Source organism: Anguilla anguilla, chromosome 1, assembly GCF_013347855.1.
Source record: "Anguilla anguilla isolate fAngAng1 chromosome 1, fAngAng1.pri, whole genome shotgun sequence".
In the NCBI taxonomy this organism is placed as follows: domain Eukaryota; kingdom Metazoa; phylum Chordata; class Actinopteri; order Anguilliformes; family Anguillidae; genus Anguilla; species Anguilla anguilla.
In genome coordinates, this window is record NC_049201.1 from 71,328,512 (window position 1) to 71,347,108 (window position 18,597).

At 39.2% G+C, this 18,597-nt stretch overlaps 2 protein-coding genes across 2 annotated transcripts in view; both read left to right on the forward strand.

The window, feature by feature from the left end:
- The window catches only part of LOC118230221, a 249,467-nt gene that overhangs the window by 56,231 nt on the left and 174,639 nt on the right, over nucleotides 1-18,597 (forward strand). The gene's annotated exons all lie outside the window — the stretch shown is intronic.
- Nucleotides 6,645-12,743, forward strand: LOC118222681. Its single transcript, XM_035408486.1, has 6 exons — nucleotides 6,645-6,882; nucleotides 7,074-7,100; nucleotides 9,071-9,364; nucleotides 10,499-10,789; nucleotides 11,370-11,648; nucleotides 12,036-12,743. The coding sequence occupies exons 1-6, from the start codon at nucleotides 6,831-6,833 to the stop codon at nucleotides 12,083-12,085; spliced, it is 993 nt and encodes a 330-aa protein (XP_035264377.1). The 5' UTR covers nucleotides 6,645-6,830; the 3' UTR covers nucleotides 12,086-12,743.

An 18,597-nucleotide genomic window follows, 5' to 3' on the forward strand; every position in this document is an offset into this window, starting at 1 on the left:
GTCCCATAAATGAGATGCCAGGTTATAGTTTTGGCACTAGGTAGAATGAGTGGAGTTAAGGCTGTTTACTATAAGAAGCTGACCTGCTGCTCTGACACCTGTGGATAAATTATCCCCTAAGTGAATATATATTATTTAAAATATAACCAAATTTCATTAATGTTCATGTTCTTTCTGCCAAGAGTCAGATTGCTCACCTGAAATTCTTTTTTCCCCGTTTCCAGGATCCACCACCACAGACAACCCACAGACAGGTAAATAAAAGTAGTTGCCAATCGTTATTTTACACAGTTCAGGAAAACGCACTGTTACACATGACACCATGCCCATCACCCCTACGTCTGCTATTACCCCGAAGGCGCCCCACCCCCCTTCCTTCCCACAGCACAGGATACACAGGTAAGCACACTGCACACACACCAGTAGCACAGCAAAGAACACACTGCTCTGCATAAGGGGGTGACTCAGCACTGCACACTCAATACACTACTCACACAGTGAGCTCCCCTACCCCTCAGGCCCCTGCTGTGGAACCCCTATTTTGCCTTCGAAAGAGGGGGAGAAACAAACCCAAGCTTGCACACAAACAACAGAAAGGACAACAAAACTTAAATAAAACTGAAAGATAGCGGGGATGTAGCATCGGCTGACGACACACTGCCCACTCGCTCACGCTCCGTACTGTACAGGGAATGAGTTTCCACACTGCCATTGTTGGCCACTCCAGGACTTGCCTGTTTTGCCTGAGCTTCAGTTTGCTAACTCGCTCTTTTTTTCCCCCTTCTCCCCCGATCTCACTGTCCCAGCTGTCACTGGTTTACCATCAGCTAAGCTTTTCTTACTGCCACCAAAAATAACACTCTCACTCACGCCACACAGAGACAACATGAAACGAAATAGAAAAGAAACAAGTCTGAGTGGTCGACAGGCCACACCATGCCATGCCACTAGAGCGTTTTCCTCTCCTACAATCTCTCCCTTCACTGTGCTCTTCCCCCCACTTTTATCCTCATTCAGGTGCACCCCATTCCCTCATTAACCAACTCCTTCCACCTAATCAACCTTGCAGCACGGTTCCTGGCTCACAGACTACTGACATTGTCATTGGCTTGCAATGTACTAGGAGCTGAAGCCCATGTATAACAATGAGGTTCCATTTTGAAAAACTGGCAAAGATAATTTCACAGCAGAGTTGCATGATATGTTCCATGCATCTGAAACAAAGCTGATATCTCAAGATTTTCTGTGGATTCACAGCATTAACTGTCTTGTAGTTCTTCCAGTTTGTATTCTGTCAATAATTTATTTATATGATTTGCTTGTTGAACTGTGTTGGACCAAGTATTTGTCTGTGAGGGGTTCTTTTGTCTCAATGAAGCACTGTGGTTAACTGCTTAAAAACAAAATAAAATGTCACAGTATGTACTAAGATATGTGGAGATCTAGAATAATGTGAAAGCTGGTGCTCTTTTCACACAGTGTCTCACTCTCCTCAAATCCCCTTTACAAATTTTAGCCTGGTTGAAGACACCAGCGAATATTGGAGTAATTCTCACTGTGATTGTGATCCTCCTGGGAATGACAGGAGCCGGTCTGTACTGGATACACAGTGAGGCTTTCTGATGGCTGCTCTGTAGTGTGCACTAGTCCTGCGTTTCTCAAGTGTTGGTGACCACTCTATAGCAAGAGGCCATGAGTAAATTAAATGGTTAAAATTTGATTCATTTATCTAACCCATACTACAGGCTGCAACACAGTGACTGTTTAATAGACTAGCACATACATATTTTTGACGTTATATCGTGGATGCAGCTGTTAAGTAGTATAGGGATATTTAATCATTGTAAGAATTACGTTATCATTATGTATCTGTTTACCAAACAAGGCATGTTCAATCTGAAATTCTAAAATATGCCACTATGAAATTTGGAAATATAAAGAACATATATTTTATTTTTTATTTTGGCTGTGGGCCCCAACCTGCAAATTCCTGTGCTAGTCTAGTCATCTTTAAGCTCCAGTGCTGAGTTAGTTTCATTGCTTTGCAGTCAGTAGCATTTTCAGTTATACTAACAAGATAACTCATGATCAGTGCAACCCAACTAGTCTGAACTACATTCAATGATTTTGACTAGCCAGTGATTTTAACTAATGCTCATAGCTATCTGAGGAAAGCTTCAACATATTGTGACATTAGAATTGCTGAGTTCTACAGTGACATTTTTTGTCAAAAATGAGTTATATACTGTTGAATAATTTATAAATGATGTTGATTTCTTTACATGTGCGGTGTCAAAAATGTAAAAAATCTCTTTTTGTTCTTTTTCAGAAAAAAAGGAAATCTAGTGGGTGAGTATTTTTGTTTCTCTATCATGAGATGAATTTATAGAAATAAAAAACATGTTACCATCCTCTCAATCCAACTGTTACATGGTGTCTGCGCAATCAAACGGAAATTAAGAAATTTTATTTGCTCAGTCTGATACTCTCATAGTTTCAGTACATGACCATGACTATAGGTCCTATAAAGTATATCTCTAATACAACAATTGTCGTTGTTCAGGCTGCCCACAACTCAACTAACAATGATGCTGTGTGTAAGTACCTGTAATCCTCCATTCATTTCTTTAGCCCTTATTTCAGCTGTTCTGCATGTAGACATGCTACCTGCTACCATTACATTACATTACATTACATTACAGGCATTTGGCAGACGCTCTTATCCATAGCGATATACAGCGAAGTGTATAACCAACACCAGGAACAAGCATGTTGAAAATCCTAGAGCAGTGGTGTCCAACTCGTGCCATGGAGGGCCGTGTGTATGCAGGTTTTTATTCCAACCAATTAATGCTGCCTTAATTGAGTCCAATTACTCATTCAGCCATATGCGTTTAACTGCATTGAAGGACAGAATATAACAAAATTTTTATTTAGACAATGCGGGTCACCATAGACGTCGGGTCACCATTGTGCACAAACCTGCATCCCTAATTCAGCAAATAATTTAACTAATTATATAATCAAGATCTGAGGCTGGAATGAAAACCTGCATACACATGGCCCTCCATGGCACGAGTTTGACACCACTGCCCTAGAGGGAAGTACAGTTCCAAGTGCGGGGAACGACCGCGTAGTTTAACTTGGACCCTGTAGGTTAATCTGATTAACACAACAAAAAACAGCAACAAAGCAGTCTGTGCGGAAAAAAAGAAGAAATAGTTATTGCACTAGTGCCTACTCTCCTAAGTCAACTAAGATAAACAGCTTACCTAGCTACAACCCTAAGATTACATAGTCATACCATGTTACCTATTTTTAGCTATAGTTTCAGCACAACCTTCAATGCTGTTGTTGCTGTTATAAACAACATGTGATGTACACTCTTTTGCATTTGTGCTGTAGACACCACTGTTGATGTGTCCAAGGGAGCAGAAACCAGTGATGCCACAGTGAGTACAAAATGCAGCAGGATAGATATGGTACTGAAATTAAGGCCCAAAACGAAATATTAAATAATCATTCAGAACGCCACTGGCGATTTCTGGGATTGTTAAATCCACTGTATGAGGACTTCATTGTAAAGCTGGACTTTATTAATAAATTTAACTACTGTACCATTGACACGTAAATCTGAGTCACTGCACTCTGCATTACATCTGCCAACTGTAACTCAGCTGTGTGTCTGTTGATGGAGCTGCGTCATCCATCTTTATAAATACGTGTCCTATGCTGTGTGTCATGTGACTGGGGTAGTGACTGTGTGGCCTCTCTCTCCCTAGTCTCCTTCTGACGTGACTTACAGCACTGTCGCCCACCTTGCCCCTCAAACGACGGCCTTTCAGGCCCAACAGGACAACGTGGTGTACAGCAGTCTGAAGACAGACTGAGGAATTCATACACAAAACACAGGAGTCCTTTTAATCTTTATGATGTACTCTGATCAAGAGAATATCAATATGTTTATATGGGTGTGCACAATTATAATAGAAATATTTCCTTTAACATTCTTTGACAATACCTTGTGAATGTCATTTGGATTGTTAATCTGTTTTGTTAGTAATATCTTTCTTTCTTGTGATGTTGTTTTGGGATTGTACCCCCAATGCAGAGTTCAAACTCACATATGAGAACAACATAGAGAAGAACTCTTCAGACAGTTATTTAGGGGGCATAACTGCTGCACTTGTAAAGAATATATTCTGTATTATGCAGAATACAGAAATGTGTTTACAATGTTACAGACTGATATTGCACAAAAGTACCCGGTAAACCCAAAATAACTGCTGACTGCTAACTGGGGCCCATCCCTGTACTGAGAACCAATGCTTGGGGTGCAAAATCCCTGGTGGCGCCCCCTGTGCCTCTCAAGTACACCATTCATCAGCCACTTTCAAAATCATAGTAGGACCCCCCAAATGTTTTTTTTACCTTATTACCTTATTTACCTTATTTTACCTTTACCTCATTTTGTTTTAAATGTATAGTCTGTTGAGACTTTTGTGAAAATGCCCTTTAAATAAATGGTGACCATTAAAACCCTTACAGAAAAGTAATGCGTTCCAAAACCACATATGAATACACCACATTTCAGCTATAAAAATAATCCCACTTCAATAATGAGAGCAGGAAAAAACCTATCCTATTTCAAGTCACGTTTTTTTTTTCACATGTGAGAATTGTAGTTCACATTTTCAAGTCAGGGATGTGAAAAAGTGAAGATGCAAATGACTCAATGCGGACTATGTTCTCTTCACATGTGGAAAAAAGCCAATCACAGGTGAAAATGTCCAGTTTACAAAAGTAAAATGATTAAACCACACAGAGATGTCTGTTTGTGTTTCACTTCCTAAAATAGCTGTTCATGTTGAAAGTATTCACAGACAATAAATTATGAAGGACAGGAGTTAAGAGTTCCTTATTGTGCCAAAAATGGGTATTATGATGAAATTTCTACAAGTTTTTTTCCAACAAGATACTTGTGAAAACCTTCTGGGTGAAAATTGAACTGGTTTATTAGACTTTCAGGGGCAGGTGCTGTGCTCCAATGCAATTATTTGTAGTCTGCAGTTTTTCAGAGAGGCATGACATGATTCACTTTGCTTGTTCTGGCACTCCATGATAATGAATCACAGTAAAATGTATTCTTTAATTTCTTATTAAAATATAAAATACACAAAATTGTGAAAATTCATTTTTGGCCTGTTCTCCAGCCCTAGTGTGTCTCGTTTTTCTCTGTTTGGTCGTGCCTGATTGTTGCTGTATTAGTTTCACCTATTCCCCTGTGTGTTTAAGCTCCTTGTTCCCTCCTTGTAGTCGTTTGGTAGTTGTATAGTTGCTAGCTGCTAGCTATTCCATGTCTAGTCTTTTATCTAGTTTGACTGCCTTGCGTTCTCCTGGTTCTTTTGTTTGTTTTGTGTTCCATGTTCCAAGTAATAGCCTTTTTATTGGCACTTACCTCTGTTTCCTGAGTCTCTCTCTGTAGTTGGATATCCTCCCTGAGCCTGGTGATAAACGTATGCCTCTGAGTGACAAGAATTGTGTAATGGTCTAAATTTAAATAATTCTATTTAGAATTCTGCTCAACAAGTAGGGTGTACGGCATCAATGCGAAATGCCTTAATTAAAAAAATATTTTGAATCTTCTCAATTTCTGAATGCATTTTATTTTTTATTCTTCAATGATACCAACCACTGGTGCTTCTGAACTCTCACTGTCCCTGAGAGAATTCAGTTTCCTTCTGCTCAGAGATGCAGAGCATGGCCTTTTTAGGGCAGAAGCAACGTCAGGGAATCAATGTGTGCGCACTGTGACAGGGAGAGTGGGTCGTGCAGCATTCACCCTCATCATTGACTGACAACAGTAATGTGAGCGTCAGTTTATTTACTGTTAGTGTTGTCCGTTCCAGCAAAACCCGCTGAAGCGGTGGTCAGTGTGAGCGCAAGCGGAGTTACCACATCCGGCTCCATTAGCGTTAGCTGCACAGTGACGTCAACGGGCTGGAGGCTGTACAGAGACACACAGCACAGGACACAACCCTCAGGACAGAGGTGCACGAGGGGAACTGATATCGCTTCACTGTGACCAGGAGGGAGCTGGTCGCGGGAGAACCGCCAGTGGAGCTGTGCACGGACGTAGACGTACCGCTGATATGCGAGTACACAGATTGGGACGCGACCCACCTCTCCATGCGAAGCGACAGTGTCATGGTCAGAGAGTAGGCTATGGTTAGTCTGAAACAGAAAATAAACACCCGCATGTGGATCCACCCCCATATTGCTGTGCAAAGCTCCATTCACTGGAAAGATACCTTCCACAATCTGTTAATGCATTTATACGTTGTGGATAATTGTGTATTATTGTGGACCCAGGTGCTAAAATCCAAAAAGACATGACTTTTACAGACTCACCAACCTACAACTACAGTGTAAGCTGTTCACTTCTCTTGTACCGATGATTCATACACTGGTGGGGAACTGCTTATAGCAAGTAGCCTAATAAGAAATCAATATCATTTAAGTGTGAGACTGTGCTGGCCATGGTACAGAACAGGGACATTTATGAGCTCACTGGCGATGAATCTGGCTGGAAATCCCAACAAATGAACTTCCGCGCTACAATTTTATGAAAGCCAACATGAACCTTAATAATGGTTATTGGCATTTTCATGTTCCGTGACTTTTCTTGCATCGAAATGGTACAGTATAAGTTTTACTTGAAGTGCTGCATGGTTTTTCTGTTTAAAAATACTGCCAACTTCCTCATTCACATCACATTTAAAAGAGTCAAACATCACATCCTGTTGTCATTCTGACTTCAGTCCTCAAACATGCCGTCACGTCTCCCCTTTCTTCTCCTGCTCGTCGTCATTCTGCTGGAAAGTGAGTGCGCGCTCTGTCTTCTGGGGTCCTAATTCAACTGACCACGAACTCCAATTACAACTCCATTACATTTTGAAAAAAATGCATGTTTTCTGACATGCATTCTGAATCTTAAACTGAACAAAATGTGAAACCTGCATTTCCTGATTAATTTGTACTAACATCACCCTCTTCTGGTGGGCTCACTACAGGTCTCTGTGGACATGCTGAAGCTCAAGGTTAGTAATACTGCAATTATTGCAAATAGAGAAAGCTTGCTTGAAGAACAGAATTATTAAATACGTATGTTATAGATCTATATTTTCTACCAGCTTGAAAAGGTGTGAACCCCTCTTTGGGGTACAAGATCATAGCGGTGTGGCTAGAAACAATATGTAGAAAGGCCTGTATTGAAGGGTGTTTATGATTTTAAATCTGCACATAAAATGAAAGGTTGGTTAAGTGCAGTTAATATGTACCCTGGTCTGTGACAAAAATAAACCCTCCACATCCGCAATGACTTGGTGTGATGGTGAGTTCTCACAGTGAGGATGTCAGTGGGCCTGAGAACTTCCCCAAACAGCAAATCTTATTTACTATTGCAGTACAAAATTCTCTTGAAGATTTTTTTTTTGCGTGTGTGTTCTTGGTCATTAAAGCTCCTTTAGATTTATGAATGACACTATAAACAGAGAGAGCGGCAGTTCATGATTTGAAAAGTTTAATAAATGATTATTTGAAAAAGATTGGCATCATCACAATGTGCACAAATCTCCCATTTGCCTGATAATAAACACATTCTGTGTGTTGATGGCAATTGTTAATTAAGAATTGGAATGATTTTCAGCCTCTCCTGCCTTGGTCATTAAAAAGATTCACCTTTCAGGCCCAAGTTATTTAAGATAATCTTTCATGTACAGATAATTGCTAGGCAGTATAAATATGTTATTTAAATGGAAGGGAATTTGATTTTAATGGGTCATTGATAGGCACTATATGAGCACAATAATAAAAACGTGTTTTCACAAATCGTAAAGTGTTTAGATGCATATAAATATGGTGCATACATGATAGAATGCTTCTGGATTTAAAAGGACTGACATGTCTTACTTCTCTGTGGTCACATCTCACAACATGATATCTGTAAAGCAATGACACTGCTTTGGTCATCCCAAGTGATTTAAAAGGCCATAAGGATAAGATACTGTCAGTGTAGAGGAGACGAGAGGAACAATAAAGGAGAGGAACAATAAAATACAAAACATGAATATTAACCCACAAGTTACACAGGGATTAAGCGTCAATCTGGGAAAAATTATAATGATGCTAAAATTGAAGTACATAACTGTGCCTTAATATAATTATCATAAAAGCACATGGACGTAAGAGCAACATGCTAACGTCATACTAATATTTCCCCAGAGCATATTAAAGGACATGACAACATTTTGGCCAATACTGGATAGTCATTGCTGACACCAATCCAACATGGATTGCGTATGCATTTCAAACTACATTGAAGTCTCACATAATTAGCAGATATTATAACTTATAGCATTCATAGCTTCATTAATCAGAAAATATCCAGGGCTGCAGGAAAGCGTTTCAGCGCCAATATATTTTTTCAGTATAATACTGACTTAATACTGACAAAGCAAGCTGTGAGAGCATTGTAAATGTATAGCACATCACTGTAAGAGCCAGTGTGACTTCAGTAATAAACCTTTCAGACAACTTTTATATAAAAATATAATTCAGCACATTTTCTGTTAGTCAATTACCTTAACTGTTGTCTTTTAGCGTCTTAAAATGTTTCTTCAGTCTGTCGACATTCCCAGTGGAGTTCTATTTCTCATAGTTTTCTTGGTCAGGTTCACTAAAGCATGAAGTACAGTTTACATATCTAGATATTGACCATTTTCATCTTGATCAAGTGTACCAAAGAAAAAACGAGTGATTCACCATCAACATAATATCACCTTGCTGCCTGTTTTCCACTTAGAGCAAGTCATTACGCATGTACTTAATTAGCTTCTAGATATTTGTTTTTCATATGTGTGTGGATTTAAATATGTTATAATGAATATGTACTAGAATTGTCACAATGGGTTGATGCCAGTCCCAAACACATGTATGTCACCTCTGTAATCTCCTTCTTTGAATGTTTTGTATTGTATATGGTGAGCATCATGCATGTCTTTCTCAACAGGAAAGCTACAGAAACCAAACATTTCTGTGGATGGATTTGTGCAGAACAGTGGGGAAGTTAATGTAGTCTGTAAGATAAGGCTGAAAAACCCCACACCTGTCACTAATATCAGTTGTAACCTGTACATTGGAGACTCGTCGGAGCCATTCAGAAGAACATGGACCACAAATGAAGTCTGTACCTTTGCTATGAATGTCAAAGACCAGCTGAAGAGCCAAGAAGTGAGCTGTGATTACAGTGTGAATATAGACCCTCATTCTCTTTCTCCACGCAGTAAGAAAGTGAACATAGTGGGTAAGTGGGTAATGTTGAGATTTAACATTACACTGAGATTTAACAGTGTAATGTTAAATCTCAAACATTACAGGCACTAAATTAAGCCGAGGGTTGCCAGTCTGCCCTTGCACTGTTCAATTTATTTATTGATTTATTTGTTTTGTTTATTTGTTTGTTCAGCCACAGCATTGCACCCTGTACAGCAATCATTGTGTAAGATATCATGATCTTGCCAAGTATCATGTTTCCAGACCAAACTAACAATTGCCCCTCACACTCACATTGATTTGATCTTCAAGTGGGTGTACCTGTGACAAGCAATGTGTAAATTCCCTGTGCTTCACACCCAGCCAAAGATAGACTGCTACAGTGCCATCTGTAGGCAGATCCATTTAGTGAGGAAATTGTTGTAGTTTTGAATATACAAGTCAAATATATTTAACATAATATATAATATAATTCTAATAAGAGCATGTGCACATAAGAGCAACATGCTAACGTCATACTCTTATGTACCCAGAGCATGTTAAAGGACATGACAACATTTTGAGCCAATACTGGATACTCATTGCTGACACCAATGAGTGGCATTATTACGTATAGCATTGACAAGCGCCATCTGTAGGCAGATCCATTTCGTGAAGCAATTGTCATAGCTGTGAATATGCAAGACAATATTTAACATAACAAGCACATATAGTTCAATATACAGTTCATTTTTTGACTAATATCAATTTAAGTTATGTAATCTTTCATATATTCTCTATTTATATCAAGTTTTACATAATTTGCCAAAATATAATTACATTGCTTTGATCAGCTGAAAACATACTGGATGAGCGCATACATTCAGCACTCATGTTAAATGATGTACCCAATATTGCTGTAATTCTCACATGTTCCTACAGTGCTTTGGCCCTAACTTCAGCTTGTTTTTATTATCCTTGCTATATCTTTTGTAGTTCCTACAAATTCATTATAAATATGATTGTGAATGGGCCCCAAGGTAAATCTTACTTCCATCAAAGAAACAAAACTGAAGTGGAAGTTTGTGGTTGGGTGCTGTATGAAAGTGCCTACAATACAGCTTTTTGAGTGGAAAATGAAGCATAACTGATGATTGAAACTAAATGGATCATTGAACTTTTGCAGGTAAACTGCCAAAGGCAGAGTTACATTTGAGTCTTGCAGTAATTTCCATAGAGGAATCAGTGAATCTGAGGTGCAGGAGACCGGACTCTGCCCCTGCGTCCCACTGCACTTTCACCACTAATCAGAGAGGACCGATCAGTGGCTCAGACTGTGAGCGCTCAGTCACTGGAGCTGAGCTGCTCAGTGGGAGTCACAGCGCACGCAATGAGATCACCATGAGATGTTCCTACAAACTGGAGGAAGGAGTGAAACCACTTGTAGATAGTGACCCCTCTAAAGTAACGGTGCTGGGTAAGAATTCATAATTCTGAAACGTGCAGCTTGAAATAGGACAGCAGATGCTAAGGTCAGTTAATATATAATAAATAGTCATTTGTAAATAGATGTTTCTGTAAAAAATGCAAGGCAGAAAAAATAATAAATAAATCATTGGGGGGCCAAAACCTTTCTGAGGACACTGTATGTGTGTGCGCTGCTGTGTGCGCGTGTGTCTATGCATTTGTGTACATTTCAGTCTGGAAGAAGTTGGACAGTGACACAATTTTTGTCTTTTTGACTCTATACTCCAGCACATTGGATTTGAAATGAAACAATGAAGATAAAGGTTAAAGCACAGACTGTCAGTTTTTACTTCTGTCATACTAAAAGCCTGTTTCTGGCTTCCCATAGACCTAATGTTTCACTTATATAAAACTAACCCAATCAATGTGCACATGGGGTAAGGGATGCAGCTCAGTCACTCCAGCTCCTCCTGCCAGATCCCTACAAGTAAAACCATCAGGATGCTCATGCACATTTAGCCACAGGGAACACAATCAGGACTGTGACCCTGCAAATACATTCCTTTGAATGTTGTATTTGTGTGTTCCAGATCTGAGGAAGCCCAATATCTCAGTCTCCACAGAACACACTGAGACATACATTCGCTGTGAAGCACCACCTGACATCACTGGAGCAAAATTCTTCCTGTACTACAACAGTAGCAGAACACATACTAAGGAAACCCAGGCTGGAACAGAAGAGCGAGCAGTCAGTTTCACTGTCCCCCGCAGCTCTGACTCCACGACATACTGCTGCCGTTATCAGTTTGAGGGCTTCAACTCTAAACTGAGTGACTGTGCTGAAGCCAAGAACAAGGACCAGAGTAAAAGTACCGTACTCTTTTTTTATCTATGCAGTTTATAAATAATGCTTGCACATTGAATTCTCAACTTATAAGACTAGTGTTTATTGTATTTTGCTCCTCAGTCATTATAATTGTATGTTTTGCACTGACATTTACATAAGATTCATTTTTTGTACAAAAGTCCTTTATTTCATTTTCTGTTATATGCTTGGAAGCCCACATCACTCACTCTTTCCCATAAATGAGGTGAAAACTACATGGCAGGTTTGGCACTTGATGGAATGAGTGAGGGTAAGGTTGTTGGCTACAAGAAACTGCTCTGTTTCACTAACACCTGTGAATAGACTATTGATTATATTAATATATAATCAAGACATGACCATATTTCACTAATGTTACTGGTTTTGTCAGGAGTGAGATTCCCCACCTGCGGTTCTTTCCCTCCCTCATCTGGCCCTTGAGTATGTTCTTCCAAATGGTTCTTCCCCCCACGTTTATCCTCTTATAAACTTATTCAGGTGTGCCCCGTTTCCATATTACCTGACTCCTCCCACCCTATTAACCCTGCAGCATGGTTCCTAGCTTGTGGAGTCCTGACATTATCATTGGCTGCCAGTGTACAGAGAGCTGGAGCCAATATCAATGCATGACAATGAGGTTCCATTTTGAAAAACTGGCAAAAGATTAAAAAGTAGAGTTGCATGATATGTTGTGCGAGTTAGAAATAAAAGCTAATCTCTCGAGTTTTTTCTGAACAATTTGTGAATTCACAGCAATAACTGTCAATTGTGTCATTAATTATTTATTAATATGTTTTACTTGTTGAACTGTGTTAGACCAGGTATTGGCTGTGAGGGGTTCTTTTTTCTCAATGAAGCGCTGTGGTTAATAGCTTAAAAATAAAATAAAATGTCACAGTATGTATTAGGATATGTGGAGATCAAGAATAACTCCCTCATAATGTGAAAGCTGGTGCTCTTTTCACTCAGTGTCTCACTCTCCTCAAATCCCCTTTACAAATTTCAGCCTGGTTGAACACACCAGCGGGTGTTGGAGTAATTCTCACAGTGATTGTGATCCTCCTGGGAATGACAGGAGCCGGTCTGTACTGGATACACAGTGAGTCTTTCTGATGGCTGCTCTGTAGTGTGCACTAGTCTTGCGTTTCTCAAGTGTTGGTGACCATTCTATAGCAAGAGGCCATAAGTAAATTAAATGGTTAGCATTTGATTTGTTTATCTAACCCATACTACAGGCTGAAACACAGTGACTGTTTAATAGACTTGCACATACATAATTTATGACGTTATATCGTGGATGCAGCTGTTAAGTAGTATAGGGATATTTAATCATTGTAAGAATTATGTTATCATCATGAATGTGTTTAGCAAACAAGGCATGTTTACTCTGAAATTCTAAAATATGCCACTATGAAATTGGAAAACATCAAGAATTTATATTTTATTTTTCATTTTGGCTGTGGGCTCTGACCTGCAAATTCCTGTGCTAGTCTAGTCATCTTTAAGCTCCAGTGCTGAGTGAGTTTCATTGCTTTTTTGCAGCCAGTAGCATTTTCACTTATACTAACAAGATTACTCATGATCAGTGCAACACAACTAGTCAGCACTACATTCAATGATTTTGACTAGCCAGTGATTTTAGCTAACGCTCAAAGCTGTCTGAGGAGAGCTTCAACATATTCTACAGTGACATTTTTTGTCAAAAATGAGTTATATACTGTTGAATAATTTATAAATGATGTTGATTTCTTTACATGTGCGGTGTCAAAAATGTAAAAGATCTCTTTTTGTTCTTTTTCAGGAAAAAGGAAATCCAGTGGGTGAGATATATTTTTTCTCTGTCATGAGATGAATTTATAGAAATAAAAACATGCTACCATCCTCTCAGTCTAACTGTTACATGGTGTCTGCGCAATCAAACTGAAATTAAGAAATTTTATTTCCTCAGTCTAATACTCTCATAGTTTCGGTCCATGACCATGACTATAGGTCCTATAAAGTATATCTCTAATACAACAATTGTCTGTGTTGTTCAGGCTGCCCACAACTCCTAACAATGATGCTGTATGTAAGTACCTGTAATCTTCCAGTAATTTCTTTAGCCCTTATTTCAGCTGTTCTGCTTGTAGACATGCTACCTGCTACCATTACATTACATTACAGGCATTTGGCAGACGCTCTTATCCAGAGAGACGTACAACAAAGTGTATAACCAAAACCAGGAACAAGTGTGTTGAAAACCCTAGAGGGAAGTACAGTTCCAAGTGCAGGGAACGACCGCATAGTTTAACTTGGACACTGTAGGTTAATCTGATGAACACAACAAAAAACAGCAACAAAGCAGTTTATGCAGATAAAACAAGCAATAGTTATTGCACTTGTGCCTACTCAACTAAGTCAACTAAGATAAACAGCTTACCTAGCTACAACCCTAAGATTACGTAGTCATACCATGTTACCAATTTTTAGCTTTAGTTTCAGCACAACCTTCAATGTCCTTGTTGCCGTTATAAACAACATGTGATGTAAACTCATTTGCATTTGTGCTGTAGACACCACTGTCGACATGTCCAAGGGAGCAGAAACCAGTGATGCCACAGTGAGTACAAAACAGCAGGATAGATGTGGTACTGAAATTAAGGCCCAAAACGAAATATTAAATAATCATTCAGAACGCCACTGGTGATTTCTGGCATTGTTAAATCCACTGTACGAGGACTTCATTGTAAAGCTGGACTTAATTAATACATTTATCTATTGTACCATTGACATGTAAGTCTGAGTCACTGCACTCTGCATTACATCTGCGAACTGTAACTCAGCTGTGTGTCTGTTGATGGAGCTGCGTCATCCATCTTTATAAATACGTGTCCTATGCTGTGTGTCATGTGACTGGGGTAGTGACTGTGTGCCTCTCTCTCCCTAGTCTCCTTCTGACGTGACTTACAGCACTGTCGCCCACCCTGCCCCTCAAACGACGGCCTTTCAGGCCCAACAGGACAACGTGGTGTACAGCAGTCTGAAGACGGACTGAGGAATTCATACACAAAACACAGGAGTCCTTTTAATCTTTATGATGTACTCTGATCAAGAGAGTATCAATATATTTATGGTTTTGCACAATTATAATAGAAATATTTCTTTTAACATTCTTTGACAATACCTTGTGAATGTCATTTGGATTGTTAATCTGTTTTGTTAGCAATATCTTTCTTTCTTGTGATGTTGTTTTGGGGTTGTACCCCCAAAGCAGAGTTCAAACTCACATATGAGAATAACACAGAGAATAACTCTTCAGACAGTTATTTAGGGGGCATAACTGCTGAACTTGTAAAGAATACATTCTGTATTATGCACAATACAGAAATGTGTTTACAATGTTATAGACTGATATTGCACAAAAGTACCCGGCAAACCCAAAATAACTGCTGACTGCTAACTGGGGCCCATCCCTGTACTGAGAACCAATGCTTGGGGTGCAAAATCCCTGGTGGCGCCCCCTGTGCCTCTCAAGTACACCATTCATCAGCCACTTTCAAAATCATAGTAGGACCCCCAAATGTGTTTTTTTATCCTTTCATTTTGTTTTAAATGTATAGTGTGTTGAGGCTTTTGTGAAAATGCCCTTTAAATAAATGGTGACCATTAAAACCCTTACAGAAAAACCATGCGTTCCAAAACCACATATGAATACCCCACATTTCAGCTATAAAAATAATCCCACTTCAATGATGAGAGCAGGAAAAAAACCTATCCTATTTCAAGTCACATTTTGTTTTCACATGTGAGAATTGTAGTTCACATTTTCAAGTCAGGGATGTGAAAATGTGAAGATGCAAATGACTTGATGCAACCTATGTTCTCTTCACATGTGGAAAAAAGCCAATCACAGGTGAAAGTGTCCAGTTTACAGCAGTAAAATTATTAAACCACACAGAGATGACTGTTTGTGTTTAACTTCCTAAAATAGCTGTTCATGTTGTAAGTATTCACAGACAATAAATTATGCAGGACACAGAGTTAAGAGTTCCTTATTGTGTCAAAATGGGTATTATGATGAAATTTCTATAAGATTTTTTCCAACAAGATGCTTGTGAAGACCTTCTGGCTGAAAATTGAACTGTTTTATTGGACTTTCAGGGACAGGTGCTGTGCTCCAATGCAATTATTTGTAGTCAGCAGTTTTTCAGAGAGGCATGACATGATTCAGTTGGCTTGTTCTGGCACTCCATGATAATGAATCACAGTAAAATGTATTATTTAACTTGTTATTAAAATATAAAATATACAAAATTGTGAAAATCCATTTTTGGCCTGTTCTCCAGCCCTAGTGTGTCTCATTTTTCTTTGTTTGGTCGTGCCTGATTGTTGCTGTATTAGTTTCACCTGTTCCCCTGTGTGTTTAAGCTCATTGTTCCCTCCTTGTAGTCGTTTGGTAGTTGTATAGTTGCTAGCTGCTAGCTATTCCATGTCTAGTCTTTTATCTAGTTTGACTGCCTTGCGTTCTCCTGGGTCTTATGTTTTGTTTGTTTTGTGTTCCATGTTCCAAGTAATAGCCTTTTTATTGGCACTTACCCCTGAGTCTCTCTGCAGTTGGATATCCTCCCTGAGCCTGGTGATAAACGTATGCCTCTGAGTGACAAGAATTGTGTAATGGTGTAATTTAAATTTTATTAAGAATTCTGCTCAACAAGTAGGGTGTACGGCATCAATGCGAAATGCCTTAATTAAAAAAATATTTTGCATCTTCTCAATATCTGAATGCATTTTATTTTTTATTCTTCAATGATACCAGCCACTGGTGCTCTCACGGTCTCTGAGAGAATTCAGTTTCCTTCTGCTCAGAGATGCAGAGCATGCCCTTTTTAGGGCAGAAGCAACCTCAGGGAATCGATGTGTGCATACTGAGAGGGGGAGTGGGATGTGCAGCATTCACCCTCCTCGTTGACTGACAACAGTAATGTGAGTGTCAGTTTATTTACTGTGTTAGTGTTGTCTGTTCCAGCAAAACCGCTGAAGCGGGGGTCAGTGTGAGCGCAAGCGGAGTTAGCGTCCATTAGCGTTAGCTGCACAGCTGAGAGCACAGTGAGAGCAATAAGCTGGAGGCTGTACAGAGACACACAGGATACACCCCTACAGACAGAGGTGCAAGAGGGGAACCGATATCGCTTCACTGTGACCGGGAGGGAGCTGATCCAGGGAACTGAGCTGCCTCCCTCTGAGTCTCAGTGTTATTTATACACAGAGGGGAGACAGCTGACTGAGACTCTTTCAGTCTGTGAACGGTTTGTCACTGGGTCTGAGCTGCTCAGGGGAAGGGGTCAGTGCAGAAATCAAGATTAGAATGAGCTGCCAGTATATTGAGAACATAGTTCCTATACAGTAGAGTCAAGTTCCTATACAGTGAAGAGGCTATGGTAACCATGCTTCATATGTCAGTATTACTCTGTTACTTCTTCATAGGCCCTTCCTTCCTTTTTCTATTTAAACTATCTTTCACTAATGAAACACTTCTAATGAAGACAGGAAGTTCAAACTTTTTCTGGTCCAGATTGTAATTGTCAGTGTTGTTTGCTGATCTGTTCCTTTCCTTTTCTTTCCTTTCTCAGAGTCAGCCAGCTTTCTGTGGCGACACATCCTCAGTGCTCTGGTCCTCTTGGCTGCTATTGGAATACTCATAGAATACTTCATCTCCCACACACCAACCGCAGGTCTGTGCTTCAACTGTCCACCCATCATCAGCCAATAGAAATGTACTTTTTAATCAGACATCTAATCTGAATCATACAAAGAAAGTCTTTATGTAAAACCTGCATCAAATATTCATAAGCTCAACATAACTACTGCATAAATATTGATAAAAACAGTCATTCGATATGCTTTTATATATTGTGCAGTTACCACCCACATTGTACATTATATTACCATTACAGTCTGTTTTGGTTAAAAGTACGAATGTAATAATGTTGATATAGTGACTATGAATGTGTTACACAGCTATGAAAAGTTTGTAAATGTCATGGTTCTGTACTTTCTGTTTCTGTTTTTCCCCTTTTGGCCAGCAGATGGCGGCACTTCAGTTTTGTAGGGGTTTTACAGTCTCTGGTTTAACCCTACAAAGCTAGCTGAATAATGTGTATTGGCCGCTACAGGGCTCCTATTAGAGAGCACTAAGTCACCAGGTGGAGTTCAACTTCTTTAATCCGTTGTAAAACGGTAAAATAATTACAGGCAGCTATAAACTGTACATATCAATAATAGTTTCAGAAATAAAACACAAAGAAATGATACACGAGTATCACAGCTCTTAAATATCTTATCGCTCATCAAAGAATAAGCTGTTAATCACTAATTATTAATTACTGAAATAAAATGTACAATTCTCATGCTGTGTAAATGAAATAAGCATCCTCTTCAATTCTATGATAAAAACAGAAGCAGTTATACTTCCTTTAAATATAATGTTTAGCTCCAAAAATCGTACCACACATTCGCTACAAACATGCATGGACATGTACAATAGGAAGTTAACTAACTATCCAAATACTAATAGCAGCTTCACTCTAAATTGAGTAATAACGTCCATCTTAACCAAATTAGCCACAGGTAAGTGTACTTAACATTCAGTACTCATTATTACGAACTGAAAAACAACTCAAGAAGAGCTTAATCTGCCGCAATAATAGCTATATATAGAGTCCAAAACTTACAACATCTCTGACTTCTGTACAGGCAACCGCCGTAATAAAAGGAAGGCACGAAAATCCTTCGCGAATGTCTCTGAGGTTAATAATGCGTAACATACGTAATTGCCGTACGTAATTGGTGAAGCCGATAACTATCCACGATATATAAGCCGCACAGTCTCTGTAACGTGAAGAATTCACAACAAGTTTTGTGTTTCAGTTCGTTCTCGCTCCATGTGTTCATTGTATTATTGGTTTTAATTATTC

Bases quoted from the DNA above. Each gene is read 5' to 3' on its own strand.
- LOC118222681 (XM_035408486.1), top strand. From the start codon at position 6,831: ATGCCGTCACGTCTCCCCTTTCTTCTCCTGCTCGTCGTCATTCTGCTG. The intron at 6,883-7,073 runs GTGAGTGCGCGC...GGCTCACTACAG, and splicing joins CGTCGTCATTCTGCTGGAAA to GTCTCTGTGGACATGCTGAA. The intron at 7,101-9,070 runs GTTAGTAATACT...CTTTCTCAACAG, and splicing joins TGGACATGCTGAAGCTCAAG to GAAAGCTACAGAAACCAAAC.